At 35.3% G+C, this 21,705-nt stretch overlaps 2 protein-coding genes across 2 annotated transcripts; both read right to left on the reverse strand.

The window, feature by feature from the left end:
* Positions 1 to 10,678: 10,678 nt before the first annotated feature.
* Positions 10,679 to 11,476, reverse strand: LOC143590947 (uncharacterized). Its single transcript, XM_077071282.1, has one exon. The coding sequence runs from the start codon at positions 11,474 to 11,476 to the stop codon at positions 10,679 to 10,681; it is 798 nt and encodes a 265-aa protein (XP_076927397.1).
* Positions 11,477 to 16,734: 5,258 nt separating this feature from the next.
* LOC143590948 (uncharacterized) lies at positions 16,735 to 17,586 on the reverse strand. The gene has a single exon (XM_077071283.1). It carries the CDS (start codon positions 17,584 to 17,586, stop codon positions 16,735 to 16,737), a length of 852 nt encoding a protein of 283 aa, XP_076927398.1.
* Positions 17,587 to 21,705: the final 4,119 nt, after the last annotated feature.

A 21,705-nucleotide genomic window follows, 5' to 3' on the forward strand; every position in this document is an offset into this window, starting at 1 on the left:
CTACGAACCTAACAATCTCCCACTCGGAGGCCTTGAATACTCTCGTCTGCACTGCATATCGTACTTCTGTAATCTAAACATTAAACTTCTTCTAGTTGCCACCACCTCATCAACTAAACTGAAGGCCTGTTGCAGCTCCCGGAGCTCTAACATGTCAGTCACGGTTGAAATTGTCCCTAACCCGCTATTTGTCCTTACCAGCTCCCACTGAAACAAACTACCAGATCCCGAGATAATCTGAGAACAAACACTCTCCATATTCAGCAGGTAATCTATCGGCTTTTTTCAGCGGAGTACTGGTTTTCTTAATCCACTGTTGACCTGGAACTGTAACTGAAACACAACCTATGCTCCCACTGTCACGATTTCCTCTAACTTATTTAACCTTCCTAGCTCGTTCATCCTGAATCTTCACCTTGGCTCTGGGTTTATTACTTGCAAAACGGACCTTATGCTGCCCATGAGATTCTGTGAGCCGGATTTTATCTTTCATCGGAACTGAATCAACTCCTTCCGATGATATGTCGACCATATACAACGAACCCCTTTTCTAGCACCTAGTCAACGCGAGATTTTCTTTGACTATCTTCCACTTCCCGTTCCCGAACTTAACATCATGCCCCTAGTCATCCAACTACTAATAGAAACAATTCTCCAAACTTGGAATAACCCTCACACCTTTCAAAGTCCAAGAAGTACTGGCTGAAGTTATCGAATATACATCTCCCATACTTGTAACCTCTAGAATGTCATTGTTTGCTAGTCGAACGTTTCTAAAATCCCCAAACTTTAGATTCTTCATCGTTTCACTTCAGTGAGTGGCAAGAAACGATGCACCAGAATCCATCACCTAAGCATAAATGTTACTCTCAACATCGCAAAGCAGAGCCTCATCACTAGTGACCCCATCATCTATTTCATCTTCCGTAACCGTTTAAGATATTCATCGTGAATCACGCTAGTATTTTCGTTTTTATAGATAGGTTTTGCAACCTCAACATTTTTGTGACATACATTATGATCTTAAGAATTAACGGCACAACTTTTCTCGGGTTAATATCACAAAACATTATATGTGATTCATTAATCTTGAGATGCGAAGGCTGTTGTTTTAAGACTCTCTTAACTAAAGGAACATGTTTTTTGATCAAGGACTTATTTGAAAATTTCACCTTTGAGCGACATTGTTTTACAGCATGCCCGCGTTCACCACATGATAAGCACAATCTCATGTCCACAAATACTTGCGGTGAAGCAACAGGTATATGTTAAATCTCAAGTTCAAAATTTACAACCTTTACATTAGAACTTGAACTTGCCATATTGATTGCCCTTTTATTCTTGTCAAACTCTAGATTGTAACGGTATCCATTCCAGAAGATTTCACAAATTTTATTGGTTTTATCAAACTTGGATTACTTTTCACATGTAAATTACAAACCATTTTTCACTTTTCGAAGGCCTTTTCAAGTTCTTTCAGGTTTGATGTTTCATCCTGAAACACGCTCTTAATCAATTCAGGTTTAATTAAACTTAAAGGGACATCTTTTTCATTAAATACTTTATTAACTCCCTTCAGTTTATAAGCCCAACCCTTTTTTACTTTAACAATTTTGCTTTGATATAAAACTCATCAAATATGTATAAGAAATCACAGCTTTTCTGATTTCTTTGACCTCACAACTGAAGCTTTTGAACCATAAACCGATTTTTCAAATTCATTAGGTTCACAAAGAATATGATTTTCTTTTGGAATATTTTTATCTTTGTGAACAACGTGAGGATCAAAAACTTCTTCAACAAAACCATCAACACAATCATTTTCAGAGAAAACAACATCACTCTAAATTTGAGTTACTGGAATTTTCTTTTTAGCGACAGATTCTGAAGTTTTAACTATCTTAGGCTTTTCCTCTTTTATTAATATTATCAGTCATAGGAGGATTAACAGTATGACTATATGAAATAGTTTTCTTAAGATCTCCTATGTCTGGACTCTGGAATACTTGTAAAGTCATTATGGAAAGGAGAAGGGATTTTAACAAACCCTAACCCTACTTTGCCATTTCTCTATTGGTTATTGTTCACGTGAATGATTTCATTTCGCAAAAACGAAGAATCTCTAAATTTACCAACTTTATTTTTTAATTCCAGTATCTCATTTCAAGTTTAGTAACATTGGTTCGAAGTTTCAGATTTTCTTGAAACTGATTGTCGATAAAGATTAGTTTGACTGCAACCTCGGGCTTTAAATCATGATTACTATCCGACAAAGCATTAATCTTTTCTTTTTATTTCTCATCATTCTCAAGTGCTTGTCGGTAGTTCTCACGAATCATAGCCAATCACAAACTAGTTGGTCACTATGATGACGAAGTGAATCAAGTTTTACTTGATTTTCATCATAATGAGCACACTTTTGTGCATTAACAGTAGATTCATTTACATTATCAGAGTTAATTGAAACAAAACCAGGAGATACAAAACTAACCTCATCTATCTTTTCCATACACGTAAAGGTTTCATGTTGGAGCATCCTGCATCTCAACACAGAACCTCTACGGGTTTGTTGCTCTTTCGGTTTTTCAACAGCGACAACCTTTCCTTGATGCTTACGAGTGGCAGCTACAGCATCAACTGCTTGGCCACCATCACCATCACCAGCTCCATCACCTTCACGTTCAGAATTCAAGTCATCATGGATCCAACATGATGAGGCATACTCAGTATGTACAACGAGACCGGTAGTTGCAGGCCCTGGTTACTGCTTAGGGTAAGAGATTAGAAAAGCAAGATGAGTTGATACTTCAACTGACTTGTAAAGAAGATGCTTTGAAGTAGTTGAAAGGGGATGATGAAGATAAATATCCCTAGGTTGGAGGATTTGATCATAAACCAGGTGATGGTGCCGCATCATCTCAAAATGTTGCAGTTGAAGGGGATAGTGGTAAGCAATTAGTGGTGTATCATGATGCTACTAATGTGCAGCACGTGAATTCAATAAAAGCAAATATGTTATTGTTTGTGGATGAGAGGGGCGTAGTGAAGAGTATGGTAAACACCGATGAGATAGACGAAGGTGAATTTGTTGACCACTCGTTAACAAAAGAACAAATTTCCTTGCTTCTTGGTTTGAATGAGGAGGCAATGGAGGAGTTAGAGCTGGAAGAGGATGTTGAGATTATAGATACTAATGAAGTTAGGTTTGATATGAGTGTTCTAGATGAGAACACCTCGTTTAATTATGATGATGTGGAAGTTGAAGATGTGACAGCTGAGGAATATCCCGATATGCATACATGTATTAACTCTGATAAGGGAATTCCGTTCTTCACTACAGAACATTTTAAAGCAATTAAAGATCGTCTTCAAAAGGAGAAAGAAAAGGAGAAATAGAAAGATAAAGTATCAGATACCGAGAAAATAACTTCGTATGGTATGCTTGCTCATAATATGTTGAAGATGAACAAGATGATCGAGACCTTGAGGTATGATGAATGTGAAGATTACAAGCAATCAAAGGCTCGGGAATCGGAATATCAAATGAAGAAGTTTGTGAGTGTCAAGACCGTAAAAGGTAAATATTACTTGATGGTTGTACGACTCATAACTTAAGGTATGCATTGTTAAATGGGAGCACGGAGTTCAGTATTTCAAGCATATCACTGACGCCCTGACTATGCTGAGATGGGATGTTCGTACACTGGCTAATAGAATGTTCATGAATCGGGGTGAAAATCAATGGGCAGAATGGTTCTATCAGCATCTTTAAGTAAGGTATGAATTCAAGTATTCATGCCTCAAGTGCCTACTCGTAAGTATATTTATGAGATAGATTCACGCACAGGTTGGAGGAAACTGATTCTTAATGTAAAGCCTCCTCGTACGTTAAAGAAGGCTGCTGTAAAGACTTTTCCTCAAAGTCTTTATAAGATACAGGTGATATTATGATAAAAAAAACCAGTGAGGCAGTAATTGTATTTGTATCGGGATTGAAGACTGAATTTATGAGGGTGATTGACCCCATGTGGCTAGTTAAATTGTCTGAATCCGATAATGAAGTTCTTTACAAGAATTGGATCAGATGGGTGAACGCTAAAGACAACGAGCAAGCTATGAAATTTCAACATGCTATTCATGTTGGTTATGCGTTTGGAATTCATAGTTGTGCGAATTGGAAGACTAGCCGGTTCAAGACTTAAAGTATATGAAGGACAAAGAGCTTGAGATGAGGGGGAGTTTGTTAGAGCATGGTTTTGTGTCTCGGTCTTTGTGTAAAGTATTTTTTGGATACTAGAATAATGTAACTAAGGGTATTTTGGTAATTTGTATGGGTACATTTGCTAATTGTAAGGCACATTCGCTAGAATAGATAATAACAAATGTGTCCCCGTGTTTATTAGAGCTCATTCATTAGTGAGGTTAACGAATGAGACTGACGAATGTGCTTACACGTTAAGATAGCGAACGGGATTTAATGTATGATAACGAATGACTCTCATTCGTTATGACATGTGTAACGAATGAGGTCTTCATCTATATATACCTTGTAATGTTTATTCTAATGTAATTAGTTCTTGTTTTATCACTCAAGTGCCATTACTCTGTCCAAATCACTTCTCAAGACAAACATTCACACCTAGTTAAAGTAATCAGATCTAACCTAATGTAATTCATATCTAGAAGACTAGATCCGTAAAGTAAGTCAGTCGGAATTATGGCTTTTCATCCTGCCTCGTATAACGTTTTTACAATTAGTATAAGAGAAGTTGGTTGCTCATGATACATCAATTCATTGCAAAATTCTGATCCAAGATGATGTTCTTCGTGTTCTTTGACTTTATGTTACTGTTTGATCGATTTTGGGAGGAATCAGAGTGTTATTAATGAGGTTGATAAATATTTTTTTAGGATGTAATCCGAAGCTCCGTTGAAGATCTGGTGGTTTAATTTGAAGATTTTATAATTCCGACGATGATAACCTATTTTTGACCATCGTAACTGATTTCTCCAGTGAGATTCGGTTTTCAGGCACAATAACCTCTCCTAACCTCTCATTCGCTAGTTTTACTCAACAAACTATCCATTCGCTACGGATCTTGGTCATTCGCTAATATCTCCTGCCATTCACTAATTACTTAATTCATACACTAAATATTTAGCGTATGAGCTCATTCGTTAACTTGTTTAGCGAATGAGGTCTAGTCTAGCGAATGTGACCCCATTCGTTCAAATGACTAGCATATGAAGATACATGTTCAGCGAATGAGAACCATTTTAGCGTATGAGGAGATCTTTCAGCGAACGAAGATATTCTTTTCGCGAATGAGGATGGTTTCCGTACCACATGGAAGACGAGTGTCACCGCTAAAAAAATCTTAATCGAAAGTTTTATGGGATATTCCAAATAAGTGGGGCACTCTTCTTGAAATTTTTGGTGACATATTTTTCGGCCTACTTTTCACGAGTATCTACTGGCTGAGGGGGAGAACACGATCGATTAAAAGAGGAGTTTATTAGAAATTTGTGAATATTTTTCAAGGCCTTGCCGAATTTATCAAGAAAATGGGGAGATAAAAATTTCAATGAGTTTATTTTGATTGGTATCTTCCTACATTTGCAAGGTTTCATGGAAATTACTGAAATTTGGTTGGTAATATATGGTGATAAAGCTACGTTTAACTGAGTTCAAGACTGTAATTGTTCTTTGATTGTTGGTTGATTCATTCAAGATGGAAACCTGATTATGTGGGCTATAAGTGCGTGCTCGTTTACTTCTTTCTAAAGGATAAATTCCTGACAATGTTGGCTATGAGTTTTCGATGGATTACTTCTATTGAAGGGGACAATTCTTGAACGGATTGATCTTATTGAAGAATTCAATACGAGTCTTGTCATTAGATTGAAGAATCAGGCCGTTCAGGATTGGTTAATATCGGTTGGAACTTTGTATCGTAAGTGAATGGGAAGTAGAATAGCTTCAAAGATAATTTAGGATGAGCGCTATCAAGAGAGGGAAAACAAAAGTGAAAGAATTTGAATGATCGAGTTGTTTATGAAGATGTGTGGCATGGTCAATTGTAAAGACATTATAGCTTTACCGGTGCTGATGGAGAGCTAATGACTTGTTGGTGATTGTTGAAAGATGGGTCCATATCATATGTCGGTTGGATAATTGGAATCATCACCTATATATGCTTACTTTGAGGGGGGAGGTCTGATACGATAAGCTACAAGTTATTGGCTCGCATACAAGACTTAGATATTTGTCTCTTTGCACAAGCTCGAGAATCATCAGTTAAGGGGGTGCTTGGTAGCACATTTATTGCGACTAATGATTTGTAGTTGAAGCATTCAACAGCTACAAAAAGGGGGGGTTTTTTAGTACATGATTTGGTGTCTGCAGCTAATCGAATAGGCTAGGGGTAGTTTAGTCATTATCGTATATTCTAACATGGCCCATTTTCTAAGCATGTTTAGCAAATGGAGTCCATACATTAGACTACGTGGCACACACTAGGAATGTGGGCGTATGCCTGCCAATTCGCTAGCCTTGGAGCCCACACGCTAAGCGTGTTGGCGTATGGTGGCTAATTCGCTATTAGAGAGAGCCCATTCGTTTAGGAATTTAGTGAAGGGAAGCCATTCGTTAACAGGATAACCCCATACGCAAGTGATATCATCGAATAGGGTCTTGGGCCTATTAATAGGTGGATCCTATCCATTAGGCTTAGAGTTTTTTTTTTTTTTTGCCATTCTTCAAAGTGTATCGTTACCTTGCCGAAATCTCTCTAGAAAGATAGGCCACCTCGAGGTGCACATCGAGGCGTATCGAGCTTAACCGAGTATGTATGTGTGTATGTATGTATGTATGTATGTATGTATGTATGTATGTATGTATGTATGTATGCGTGTATGAATCCTTACAATCATTCGGCTATCGTTATCAATTAAACAATTATTCGACTCGATTATCGTTCTATGTATGATTTGTTTGATCTATTATATGTGATGTATCTAATTACGACTAGGTCCTGGCTCGTATAACATTTTCACATTATTAATATTTGTTGTAATATACCCACCATCTTTTATTCTAGTTGTCTCTAGCTCTCGGATAAGATAGGCCTTGTTCGCTACCGAGGGCTTCTCATACATGTTGGATAGTGTCTCCATCATACCACGTGTTGTGGTTTCTTTCGTGATGTTCAACGCCACGTCTTCCGACAATGACAGAGTAATACAAGCCCTAGCTTTCTTGTCAAACTTCTTCCAATTGGCTTTAGACAACTTTTCTGGTTTTTCATCCTCAAGCACTGCATCTAAGTCTTTCTAACAAAGTAGCGTTTCAATCTGCATCTTCCACCAACAAAACTTTTGTCCGTCAAACTTCTGTGTCTAAACCTTTTCGTCTTCTACCATGACAATGACAAAACGAAAAACACCCGTGTCATAAACAGAGACATGCAGAAAAACTGGACGGGCATAAACTTAACAGATATTCTGCTGAATTTTGTTAAATAATCAACCTATTTAAAACCAGCAGAATAACGGACTGAAAATCAGAATCTGAAACGATAAAACCTCACAAACACAGTTGGCGCTGGTACTCGATTTCTTTAAACGTTCTTCGCGTTGATAGCGTCTTTTCAACAAAAAATAGAATCTTGATTCAACGGTTCTTAGAAAAATAAAATCTCAACCAAAAAATTAATTTATTTGCTAATCTGTTAAAATTTAATTTAGCCACTTAATAAGAAAATTAGGTTATCCCTTGTTCATAGCTCAATTAAAAAATTTCTTGATTTAAAAAATATGGTGAAAGTCTTTTTTTTTAATTAATTGCTTTGTGTACCACGACCCAAACAATCGAGCTACTGCCCTTGTTCGCACAACCTAGTAGAAAAGTAAATGTTCTGCAATACACCTTCAACCTCTCGCGGCACTTTCAAACTAATCTACGATTTTTATTGACAACATGACCTCTGCTCTTAGCAACTAGAACTCAGAAATCACCTCTGACCTTCCCAATCTAGAGCCAAAGCTCTGATACCACTTTTTAGGATTAGCGCGCACACGAACCGAACACAACACATGAAAGCAATAAACGAACATGAGGATTTAAGGTGGTTCGGTCTAAACTGACCTACGTCTACGGGTGACAACTAAATATTCTTTACTGAGTGACAACGATTACATGTACAAAGCAATAATATATATTGAGACTAATCTTAGGTTTCCAACTTACTAAACAAAAAATCCAAACTAGGCTAGGCTTGGGTTGGCCATCCACGCCTGTCTCTTCTTTGACTTCAAGTAACAAATCGGCCCAAACAAGGCCTACGAACCCAACAGAGTCCATACCATTTGAGGAAGCGGTCAAAGGTTGAAAACATACAGAGAACAAAATATATAGCAAGGCGGGTCAAGTGAATACCAAATAAATTGTTGTTTTCAAAGGGTGACGGGCAAGAAAGATCAAGGTATGATGAGTTACATCAAGATCAGTGTGGAAGAGGACAAGGGTTTGATAATCGAGGACAATGCAGAGTGTTGAGTGTGAAGCCACTCTTGTGGTTTGTAAAAAGTAGCAGCAGAAAATATGTGTGAAACCCGCAACCATGTTTTGCAGCCTATCAAAATAAGTGGCGGAAGACAACTATGAGTTGATCCATTTCTTCTGCTGCATTAATTTCTTTATTTGAAAAAATCTTATTTAATCTCTATATAAGAGATTCATCTGTATTGAAATCAATGTGTCACAAGAAGAAAGAAATAAAACAATTCTAGTTACCCACCGTGGACGTAGGTCAGATTTGGACCGAACCACGTTAAATTTTTGTGTTCTTGATTGTGAGCTGAGTGTGTGTGATTTGTGTTCGTGTGTGACCCGTCTGATTCTAACATAGAGGTCATGGTTATTATGGTAGAGGAAAGGGGTTAATTTTAACCCAATGATGAAGACAGAAGTGAACATGCTATGGATTGGGATCAAAGAAATATAAATTGTTACAACTATCACTAGTATGGTCATTATGCAGCTGAGTTCCCTAAGATGGATGAAAGATGGAAATGGAGATATTTTTCTCAAAAAGACAAGCCACCGTTGCTTTGATGAAGGTGTAGATTTTAGGAGGAGATTGAAGGCGTTTATCCTTATGTTTCACATGTGAAACTCGTCAAAATCATAAATAAGGTTAAACGGTTGTTAGAGATTTGAGTTTAAATATTAGTTTATCAGTTTAAATATTAGTTTAAATAAGGCTTATCAGTTTTGGATTGTTTATTGGTTTAATTAATTTTGAGTCATTATTCGTTTAGGTTAGGCCAAGTTTAAATGCCGGGTCATGTTTAATTGTTTTGTGAGTCAGGTTTTGGTGTTTGTGGTTTAAAGTTTAATAAGAATTAAGTGTTGTAGAGAGTTTTACCAAAAATCCGGTTTTGCTTTTTGTTTCGGTTCATCCAACAATAATTGTTTGTGTATGTGATCTGGGCTAACATTTGACTCATTAATTATATATTTATATGTTATTGAATCCTGTAATCTATTCTACTACATGTTCATGATGGACCCAACGGCCATCCCTATTTGTTTATGAATTGTTTTACCAACACTTGCTATTTTGTTAAGATATATCTTGAGAAAAGCATTGCCAGGAAGTCCTTCGAAAATAGATGGTTTCTGAGGACCTTTTACTCTCTTAGAGACAACGAGGTTCGTAATATTCGCATTAGCGAGGGATAATTTTGTAGCAGTCAAAGTCTGCTTAAACTTGAATTGCATATATCAAATGAATGGATTACAGAACATATATAACAAAGATAAATAAAAGATATAAAAAAAGAAAGGATATAATGGCTTCCCTATGGATCCGATACGTCTGAATCGATGTGTGCCCCGAAAAGTAATATGCTTCACCGGAGAATCTGTCTCAGTAGGCTGCCAATCAAAGTCATTTTGTGCTTTTGCATTCCATGTAACCACAGCTCTCTTCTTATACTTTTATAGCTTCTCGCTTAACCCATTTTGTTTTATTTACACACATACATTTATTTTTTAATGACGAACACTTGGCTAAACCCCTGGAAAACTCTCTAGGGGTCTGATGTCATAAGACCTAATCTACTTAGTGGTTCTTCACTCAGGTTAAAACCCGGGAATATGACACATGAGTGGGATTCAAACCTGCGACATCAAACAGAAGAAACCCTTAGGTGAACCTAAGGTAAAACTCCTGACCATCCCGTCACAGTGGAAATGGCTTTCACACACACATACATATATGTATATAATATATATATATACACACACGTATGTATGTACACACTTCTTTCTTTGGTGATAAAAAGTAGAATTTAATAAGTAAATGCATTATATAAAAACAATTCATTGTTGGAACAATTTTGATTAAAAAGACCTCTTTTACGCAAAAACAAAGGGAAAGTAGTCCCATTTTGCACAAGGAATCTTTAAAAAAAAATAGAAAACCTTTTTTTAGCAAAAGAGAAAAAAAAGTCCGAAGGACACCAGGCAATTTGAAAAGTTATAAAAACTATTTTTTTTTTTTTTTTGCATATGTATATATGTGTAGATATATTTAGTATGATATGTATAATTTATGTTTATATATATATATATATAATATATAATATTTACCATATGTTACTTGATGCACATTTAGTTTGATTGTATATTTAGGAGGGAAGCCCTTGTGCTAATCAGCCTCCTAAACACAGACACTAGCCCATTCTCAATTTCTTCAACATGAAAATCTAAAGCCTCAACACAAATTTGATGGTGTCCAGATGTTCCTTTCTGAATCAATTTCGAGATTATGAACCACTTACTTGATGATTTCAGCTTAGAAATAAACACAGACATGAAAGCCAAGAGCAATCCAAACACAAAAACGCTGACTTCACTAAAGTCTCTTATTATTGTGATCACCGAAGATATGTGGCCATCAACATTCACCAGTTTTGAGCAGTAAATATGATTGATTTGCTTCAACTCAGTGACTGCTTTCTTAGCATTCTTTTCCAGCTTCCTTAAGAACGAACCATCTATGCTTAAATCTTCTTTTCGCCTACGCTGAGCGGATTTAATATCGCGTACATGTCCCTTAACTTGTGACACAACATCCTTAATGGAGCCACATATGTCCAAAAGTCTCATTGACCGAACCAGCAACTCGTCGACTAGTTTCTTATGTTGATAGTGAGAAAGGGCTTGCTGTGTTATCTGGGAATTCAGAAGATTGTCAACAAATGTGTATAACCTTTCCAGATATGTTATACCTATGCAAAATGTTTCAGCATCAGGAGCCGCTGACATAGATGTTTCCCATGTTTTAAGGTTTTTGAGTTCCTCTTCTACTTGAAGTATGATGTTATGTGATCTGGTTGGAAGACTAACAGACCTAATGGCATGGTATTTGCTCGACGGAGATGAAGAAAACGATGGCAATGATGCCATTGTATTGGTTAACGGTTTAACCAACAATTTTCAAACGATAATAACAATTACTAAAATGTTCCTATTCTATTTATACAAACATAAGTTGGCACTTTAGAAGTTAGAATTAGAACCGCATGTGAAACACCATGTGCATGTCTCTGGAATGAAGAAACTGTCATCCACAAACAGATACAACACTTTGAGTCCTTTAATGAGGTTTGGTACAAAAGAAGAATGCAGATAGCCTCCCACATGTTTTGGTGCAGAAACTGTCTTGCAGTTTGCTCCACTTTGTGTTTTTTCTCTAATGCTGTTCGGTGACACATTCCTAACCATTGCAACATCACCTATGTAAGGTTTTTTCTGGTCTAGTCTTTTTAATGTAACCTATTAAAGCTATGTCATTCTCAAGAAACCTTAAACCCTCGTTAAAATTGTTCGACAACAAACGGTTAGAATAGTATATTAAGAAACTTCTACGCTCATGTCATTGTCAGATCTACTTCATTTTTCAAATAATAACAACAAAATTCAGTTAAGAGCATTCTCAGCCCGTCCCTCATCCTTATCTCTATAATTACAATACAAAACACTATATTTCCCTCTTATGTTCAATTAAATAATATTTTTATACCTTTGTCATTACAGTTTTCTCCCTCCACCCTATAATTTACAAAAAAATCACTACCTTTTCCCCAAATTTACAAAAAAAATCACTACATTTTATCTCTCTACCCTATAATTTACACTCACAACCCCACCCTATAATTACAAACTCTCTTCACATAATTTTAGGGGATGGGTTGGGAATGCTCTAATATGTACCAGAATTACATAACATTTTGTTTATTATTATAATACAACACTGCAATTATACATCGAAGGCATGCATTTGAATATCGTTGCTTCTATGTAGGTTCGCCCTTGGTGATCCTCAGCTTAGAACGCAAAGTAGCACTCCGAAAAAAACATGATTTACTGGAAGATGGTTGCAATTCGGACTTCTCCGAAGATCAAATTAATATGGAACGTCAAATTACAAGTTTTGAAATATCATGCATGGGTGATTGTAGTTGGTCAAGGAAAGTAATTAAAGAAATATTGCTATTAATTGACGTACTTTTATTGGAAGTTCTATGTGGTTTGGACGCATTTTAGCATCGTATCGAACTCCTGCAAAATTTGACATTTAACTGTTGGAGTTCGTTGGTGTGGCAAGCAAAAAGCTCAACAATTTCGTTGTTAAGAGCTCGTGCCTATTTCCCCATCTAGTTTCTAAAAACGTAAGATTCACATAATAAACGTAGTCAACCACCCCGTTTTTGTGTCACTTCTAAATGTGGCCGATTGGTGTAGGTCAGGGCCGACTCTAATTCAAGTATCTTATACGAGTCGAAAAAAATGCCCCTAGGCCAGCTAACGAATTACATAAACTAATTTTTTTGAACGACGATTAATGGAATTGCAATAAACATAACAACTCATACTATTATTTTTGAGGTTATACTGTTTTATATAAAGGGCCAACAAGTTTTTCAATTTAATATATAATCAGTGACGAAATCAGAAATTTTCAATTAATGGGTCACAACAATTTTTTTTTATACTCATTAGTGTATATAAATTCCTGTTACTAATGCAAAGTATTATAATCGTTAGGAAGATAACCAAAAAGTGAAAAAAAAAAACAAAAAAAAAAACTATAAAATACAATAATAAAGAATTTAAAGAAACTTAGGTTGGATTAAAATTAATTAAATAAACTTTTAAATATAAAATTTCAACGTTCTTTTATTTAAACCTATTAAATACTAATAATGCTTTTAAATGCAATCAACAAACTTTATCACATCTTACTTTTGGCTGCATACCTCATCTTGTTCATATAACTAATAAAACTCTCTATTCTGCATCGTGCCTCGTTGCCGGAAAAAAGAAAGGAAATCTTCATTACTTCATATTTAGACGAGTTTCACATGTGAAACATCAGGATATTTTGACGGTTAAAGCTTAGTCACCCTAGAAATAACGTGCCCCGGACGAAAGTCCGGCTCGGCCATGCCTGGAGCCGGCTTTGGTGTAGGTAATGATTTGAAAGACGCATTAAGCTCTCTAAGGCATTCTACTTACTTGAAACTAAAGTGTTCAACGCATCAAATTTTAAATTAGCTGACTTGATAGAATTATTCAAATTTTGAAAATTCGAAGTTGAATTTGAATTTTGAAATTTGAAGATGAATTTGAATTTTATTAGAGTTATATTCTAATTCACGTCCAATTAAAAATTTGTTTCGAGTTAGAAAGTTGAATTTGAGTTTATTTAATTCTAATTAAACTGCAACAAAACAAAAGTAGCTTATTTTAATTATATTGTCAAAAGTACTACACAACAAGATGTCACGATTGAAGAAATATGTTCAAGCAATACGATTACATACACAATTGGAACAAATGGTCATCGATAGAGATAGATTCTCGGGTAGTGAGTTTCTCTACTTTGGACCCTACAGAAGAGACTCTTGTATTCGTAGGAATATGATCGAATCCGTGACGAAATCAGCGACCAAATTCTGATTTCTTAAGCCTTTATAAAGGCTCGGTGTGAGATCACATCAGGAGATGGTGTGGTATCCTTGGCTTGCTAGGAAATTTGAAGAGGAAGATTCTATTGCTCAGTTTATCACACTATAATAGTTTATCACTAGTAGAGAACAATTAATGCATTATTTTGAAACTAACAATAGCAAATAAGAGCATATTAGGATGTTTTATTTCTTAACAGTGTTGTTAATAGCATATATTCAATTTTAAGTTCAAACTCTACACATAAAGTATAATAGAAAAACATATATATCATCAAAAACATCACAAAATGTATCTATGATAGTATGTTAGATATCAAATGCATTTTTTTTTTCTGCAAGTCAGTAGCACTACAAATCTTATATTCTATTTGGTCTCCAACAAACTACCTCTAAATACTTTTTGACTTGAGTGACACCATTGTTTGCCAAAAATGGGTTACAGCAGTACAATTTACTTCAAATTTTCAGTATAACATTTATAACCAAACAAACTAAATGCATACATAAGGATGGCAATGGGTTAGGTCTGGGTCGGGTTTAGATATTCCCAAAGCTAGACCCGACTATTAAAGTCTGTCCCAAACCCATTGGGTATTTATCGGGTAATTACCCGTTGAGTATCAAGCATACCCGTGGGTTTCGGGTATATGTGTTAGGTATATACGACTCAACACACGTTGGGTTTTTATTGGGTTTTGACAAAATATAACTATTAGTTACAAAAAATTTTGCTATGAAACAACATTTATATATGCTAACATTCTGATGATTACGATTAACTTTAAAGATACAATATGTTATGAAATATGAAGATCAGTACGCTACGGACAATGAACAGGTTCATTTAAAAAGAAACAACAAACCAAACAGTTGCATTATTGTGCATGTATATGAACATATTAGGTGCGTTATGAACATATTCATCAAACACTCATACTAATATCTAATTAATTATACATTTTTTATATTCCAATCTTTATTTCTTTTTGCAAATTGAAAAGTGGAATTGATCCAATAACTTTCCACCATACAGTAACAGCGGCAATTTTAATCATACTGAATTATTAATTCCCCCACATTAAACAATTTACAATAAACACATCTTTTTAATGTAGGGTTATGCATATCTTCAAAACCATGTATAATTGATGTGAAATTGAAATATAAAATAAAACACAGCAGATGCTGGTTAAAGAAACATAAGACAACCATTGAAGATGCAATCGAGATGAATGTGAAAGATGTTATGAATCAATGGCTCTTGTGGAAGCAATAATGAGAAAGGGAAAGACTGGGGAGTACTACAATATTTAAGAGATATAATAGAAGTTCAGTTGAAGAAGATATGGCGGGCTGCGGGAGATAATCCCGTCATTTTGTTGAAGAGGGTAAAAATGGAATTGGTATATGAATGTGTTCTTGATCTATTTCTTTCTCTCCAAATGGTAGCTGGTAATCGGAAGTTAGCCGGTGATGGAGAGAATAGATCGGCGGCGGAGAATATGTAGAATAGAGAAATTAAATTAGAATTTGATGATAAAAAGGATTTCACAAATAAATGAGACGTTATAACCTATTTAAGAGTTATCCGGGTTTTGTGAGATCCATGACCCCCAAAAGTGAGATCCATGACCCCCAAAAATTATTGTTTGATAATTATGGGATTATTTCACAAATAAATAAGATGTTAAAAACCATTTAAAGGCTATCCTGATTTTGTGAGACCCATGACCCACGGAAATTAATGTTTGAATACGAGGGTTTCGCAAATAAATGAGATATTATAATCTATTAAGGATTATCCAGGTTTATTGAGATTCGTACCCGTGAATTCAAATCAAAAGCATAAGAAACCTTAAATACCACAAATTAAGAAATCCGGTCGCTTAAGAGGGGTGGGAAGCAAACAAAGAGTGTCACATTGGATTTTTTTTTTATCAAGCATTTTTTATAGATAGATAGATAGATAGATAGAATCACACTGAAAAAATTCTTTTTCTATTTGGCTAACCATCACAACGTTGGGTTAACGATAAGATACGCAAATGATATCTATTCATTTACACCATTGGAAAACCCTGAAAGATAACTTCATCACTACTACCGCTCGTAGTTATTAAATCCAACTTACTATTGATGAATAACAACTTCTCAAAAAAAATCAGTAATTAGTATTTATGCTACTTGTCACTCATGGAGCAATCAACACTAGCTAGGGTTCTTTGGAGCTGTTTGGGATTCCTTATTTCACCTCTTTAAAACTTTTTATTAAAAGTTAATTAGATTATTCTGACTTATTCACTTATGACTCACAATATAGTGACTTCCAAACACCTTATTAACTAATTAACTTTTCTGAAAAGTTAATAAGTTAAAAAAAAGTAGCCTAAATAAACAATCTCAAGCACCCCTTAATATGGCTGGAAGCACAAGTATATGGAAATATGGCGCTTCGTCATGATTGACAATTGATCAAGTATGAGTTACCATAATAACCATTTTTTAAGGGTACACTGCAATACTGTTTATTTTATCACTTTTTGCTATTTAAGTGGTTATAAGTCTCAAATCCGGATCTTTAACAACATGATATCAACCAATTTATGACCTTACAACGGTCCACAAATAAAAAGATTACGGTCCATATATGACAAATCTAATAATAAGTTTAAAGTATATCTATTAGCTAGGTTATTGAGTGAGTACATTAAGGATCGAGACACGATATCTAATCAATCTTCTAAACACTACATCTAATCCAGCGTGTGTACTACCTAAACTCATTACAAGATGTTCTAACTTCCTATGTGCCATTGTCATGTCTTCTGTGTCATGAACACAAAAGGGGGCAACATCAATACTCCCCACCTCACTCACGATCTTCTTCATCTTTTCTTTAGGCCACAACTTTGAGACAAAGGAGCACCCACCACGCGTGTTCTTAATCGTACTTCTCGGTGATGACAAGAACACCATAAGAGTCCTTAAAATGCGAGATGTCATTAAATTCAATTCTCTGAAAACCTTCACCTCCATTTTGGAATGGTAATCTTTTAAAGATGGTACAGCCTCAAACTTTCTTTCGGATCGCTTTAACGATCTAGTGCAACTTAGTACCTCTTTCCCTAACTTCTTCCTTAATCTAAGGTAGGATGAAATTTCATCTTCAACCCGTGATTCTTGACCTCTTTTGCGGAGACTTAACTGAAGGCATAAGGCTTGCTCCTGCATCTTCTGTTGTGCGTCCTTAATGATACCACACGCGTCGAGTAGTTTAACCGAATGGTCAAGTGCATCTTCTAATAACTCCCCACGTTGTGTGAAGGAAGAGTAAACAAGCTCCTCCACACATCTATACACCTCTGATAGACCACCTAAACCTGCTTGAATGGTATTAGCGGTTAGGGTTTCGGATGAAGAACCATATCTTACTTCCCATGCTCGTAACTTGTTTAACTCAGCCTCTACACGAAGATAAGTGGGATGTAATCGAGTAGGTAAACTAATGGATCTATTTGGGGGCAATGCCGATGATCTTTCCATTTTCATGTTCTAAAGCTAATCAAAGTTTAAAATGTACAAAAAAGAGGTATGTGTATTTCTATTAATCAATATGTACCATCATTTGTATTTATACGCACCATTCATTAAAATCCATACTAGAATCTAGTCTCCAAAATGTGTCAAGAATAATGACAAAACAGATTATAAGCATGTTACTGCAATGTGGGCAGCCTTACTGACTTGAATGAAGTTGTAACCTGTTTGGTTAACAGCTTCAGAAACACCCATCTTTTTGTAGAATTTTTAGTGCCAGGATTGACAATATGGTCAAGTATTTTGAGTGTGACAAATTAGGGGTCACTCCATTGAATGAAGTGATGGTGTTAATATGCATGCATGTAATCAAAACATGAAATATTCTTTGCAGAAACAATTGCAGACAGTGATACACCTTAAGATTTCTTGTAGAGATGGTGCCAGAAGATTTTTTATCTAATTTGGGGACAGGAGAGCATGATATGAGCTTAAAATATATTGGAACTGAATGGAACTGGAGTGGAGACAAGGTGACAGAAATGAAGACATGTTTTACACTTGTTCCAAATTGATGAGGATGCAATGTATATACTGGACTATTGTTTGTTTACTACTATACATTGTATTATTGGTTGTTGGTCATTGTGTTTTTTAATTGGTTTTCTATACATTATATTATAGGTATTTGTTGTGTTTTTCAGTTGGTACTCATATAAAAGATAAAAATTAAAATAAAAGCTACGTCATCGTGTCTTTTTGTTCTTTATTTTCCGCTTATTGTTTTTTGATTCGTCATTGTATCTTTCTACTCATTATTGCGTTTTAGTCATTGTGTATTACGTCATTTTCTTTTGTTCGAGATTGACATGTGACATTCATTTAATTTGAGAAAAAGAGTAGCATTCATTGTCTATTACGTTTATATCACTGTGTAATATGTATTTTTCAATGTGTTTTACGTTTAAGGTATTGTGTAATATATATTCACCATTGTGTTTTACGTCTCAAGTTATTGTGTAATAATATATTCATCATTGTGTTTTATGTATTTGATAAGTTGTTAGTTTATCATTATATTTACATATTAAGAATGCACAACGGTGTTTTACATTTCAAGTCGTTATTTTATCATTATGAAACAACGACACGTAAAATGACAAAATGGCGTTATTTTTGTTTTAATTTTTATATAAAAAAGTCATACTTATATTAAAGATAAAAAAAACGCTTGTTATTATGCTGAATTTTTTTAAAAAGTTAACATATAGAAAGTTTTAGATGCTTTAAAATAATCAAGGAATTAACATATGTATCTTGCATGTAAAGCGAGAAAATATGTATGATTACTTTTATGCTTTTTCACTTTGCTCCCCACTTGACACAGGTCAAGTACTTAGACCATCACCAATGCAACATGCTAAATGCATCTAAAAAGGCATCCAGTCAGCTATCACATCAGATTTCTATAAATGCATTAAAAACATCAATTTTCCCTCCAATGCTACTAACATTTTTACTAATACTTACATTTCCACATAATCACCATTTTTTACATTTTATTTTAAATACTCAAACTCTTTTTATATTTGATTAATACGTTTTCTGTTTTTGTATTCTTATGAATATAAATAAATAAACATAATTAAAACTAATATTAAACTCACGTAATTAAAACTAAAACAAGACATTGCATAAGTTAATTAAAACTAAAAACAAGACATTGCATAAGTTAAAAACATCCAACAATTGAATTAAACTACTTATATTTAGCCCGCCCCTAATCATGGCACACGTTTCTTCATGCTCTGATCGTGTGATGGGGTCCATGTGGCTTGTGTCGATAAAAAGTATTTTTTTTTCTTTTATCTCAAGGTAATTGTCCATTTGAGTTTTGAAAGTTGTAAACGTTTCTGATTTAAGCTTTAATGACTTAGATAACTCTTCGATAAGCTTGGTTTTGCTTTTCTCGTTAGATGGCTCCACCTTCGCTTTCGCCTTCTCCTTTGCTTTCTTCTTCGCCTTGTCCCTTCCCATTGGGCGCATTAGCGGTTGAACTTCATCATTCAGAGGGATTCCGTAGTCCTCAACCGAAAGAGGATTGTTGTTGAGGTTTAAAGTTTGTTTGTCGGAGGTACCTGTGGTGTAACTCCCCATACTAGTTGTCATTGTTCGTTTAATTGCTTGTGTACCGCATCTCTTGACTGGTGCAGCCCACTTTGGGTGGTCTTTCACAACGTACCATACGTGTTCGTATGCAAACGATTGGTTCTTTTTATTAATGGGATCGGCCTTGTACTCCTCTCTAGCCAACATCATGATTTGGTCATCAGACATACCACTTTTTCGATCCGAGCTTATGTTTTTAAAGAGGTCGTTGAATCTATTGACCTTAGACTTGATCATATGCCAATGTGACCTTAAGTTGTGCGCACCCCTAGCACCAACGTTATCTCCTTGTGAAAAATACTCTTCAACTTGTTTCCAAAAAGCATTGGACTTTCGGTTGTTCCCAACAATTGGATCTTCGGACAAATGTATATAAGCTTTCGCAAGTAGAACCCCTTTGGATACGGTCCAATTAACACGTTTAGTCGGTGTTTTTGTAACAACTTTTGCCTTTTTCTTTTTAGCTATTTTAGGTTGCGAGGAAGGAGACTCGTCAACACGAAAGCTTTGTGGTGGTATCGGTGATGTATCAGTGGTTGAGAAGGCTTGAAATTGTTGAAATTGCGCTTGTTGGAGTTGATGAAATTGTTAGAATTGTTGAAAGGCGACATTTGAAAATGGCGGGGTCGGTTTAAATTGTTGAAATGATGGATACCCATAGTTTGGAAATAGTGGGTTGGTTGAAATGGGTTTGGTTTGGGTTAGGGTTGGGGTTATCTTGCGGGTTGCCGTCTGTGACAATCCTTGATTTCGGGTCAAATTGTATTTATTTTATATTTGTTTTTATGTTGTAAACCGACCCGATTTATATCCCGAACATTTCAAATATATAAAATATTGGATTTTATGTTACTAAAACATTCCCGCTTGTCTAATTTGAAAAACCCATTTTACGGATTCGAAAACGGACTTAAAACGCTCAAGATACATCAAAAACGAACTTCCGGACGCGAATCGACGTGCTGACCAGCAGCAGATCAGCAACAGACCAGCAGCCCATTTTTTTATTTTTTATTTTTTTTGTTGTTTTGTGACTTGTCTTGACCCCTCTTGCATGCAAATCTTGATATCACACCCCATGCTTGACCCTTTCAACCTACTCTATATATACACCCCTATCCCCTTCATTAATCCTTGCTCATTCATCTCTTTCTCTTCCAATTCTCAAGCATTCAAAGGTGTTCTTCATATTTTTTTTGGCAAAGTCTAACTGACCATAGTCTTACATTATAATCAACTTATTAACACTTATTTATACTTGAAGATTGTTATACAACATATATATAATAGCACCCTTTGTACCTTCGGTGGGCATTTCTCCGGTCTCGGTCGGTTAAGTGTCCGGCCCATAAGACAAAGCTACATGGAGGACTCGTAGTAGTCCTTGATTATATATATTTTCCGCATCTAACTATCAAACTAGTTATACTTGTTTAACTTCTGCTCATCTTAGTTTTATTTTACGTTTTGAGTTCCATGGTTATGGGTTTGTAGAGACTAGCCTCGGTTATTCCGTAAATAGCTCCAAACCGGAAGCCGAACTCTTGTTTACTAGTTTGTTTAAATAGTTGTATAAACATGTTTTATGTAAGATTTGAGTTTATAAAATCATTTTAATTAGTTCCATGGTTATGGGTTTGTAGAATCTAACCTCGGTCTTATCCCGAAACAAGATCCGAACCGGAAACCGAACTTTCGTTTAAAGACTTTGTTGTTGACTTTTTGTATGTAAAACTTTGGTATTATTATTTATAAATTATTTTACAAGTTCTATGATGTTTGGACATGTGGTAACCATTCTTGGCCTTATTCCAAGATAAAAAAACCGAACCAAACCGAACTAAACCAAGTTTACTCGCTTAAGACACACAAGTGTGTTCTTAACCATTAAAGCTTATATATTTCTTTAAAAATACTTTATAAACTGATTTTAATTATTTTCACAAAGTACTCGGA

The sequence above is a fragment of the Bidens hawaiensis genome, unplaced genomic scaffold (genome assembly GCF_021521415.1).
Source record: "Bidens hawaiensis isolate Kalapana, Puna unplaced genomic scaffold, B.hawaiensis_p1.1 tig00039075_1, whole genome shotgun sequence".
In the NCBI taxonomy this organism is placed as follows: domain Eukaryota; kingdom Viridiplantae; phylum Streptophyta; class Magnoliopsida; order Asterales; family Asteraceae; genus Bidens; species Bidens hawaiensis.

Excerpts from the sequence above, each read along its gene's own strand:
- LOC143590948 (XM_077071283.1), bottom strand. The coding sequence starts at position 17,586 with ATGGAAAGATCATCGGCATTGCCCCCAAATAGATCCATTAGTTTACCT.
- LOC143590947 (XM_077071282.1), bottom strand. The coding sequence starts at position 11,476 with ATGGCATCATTGCCATCGTTTTCTTCATCTCCGTCGAGCAAATACCAT.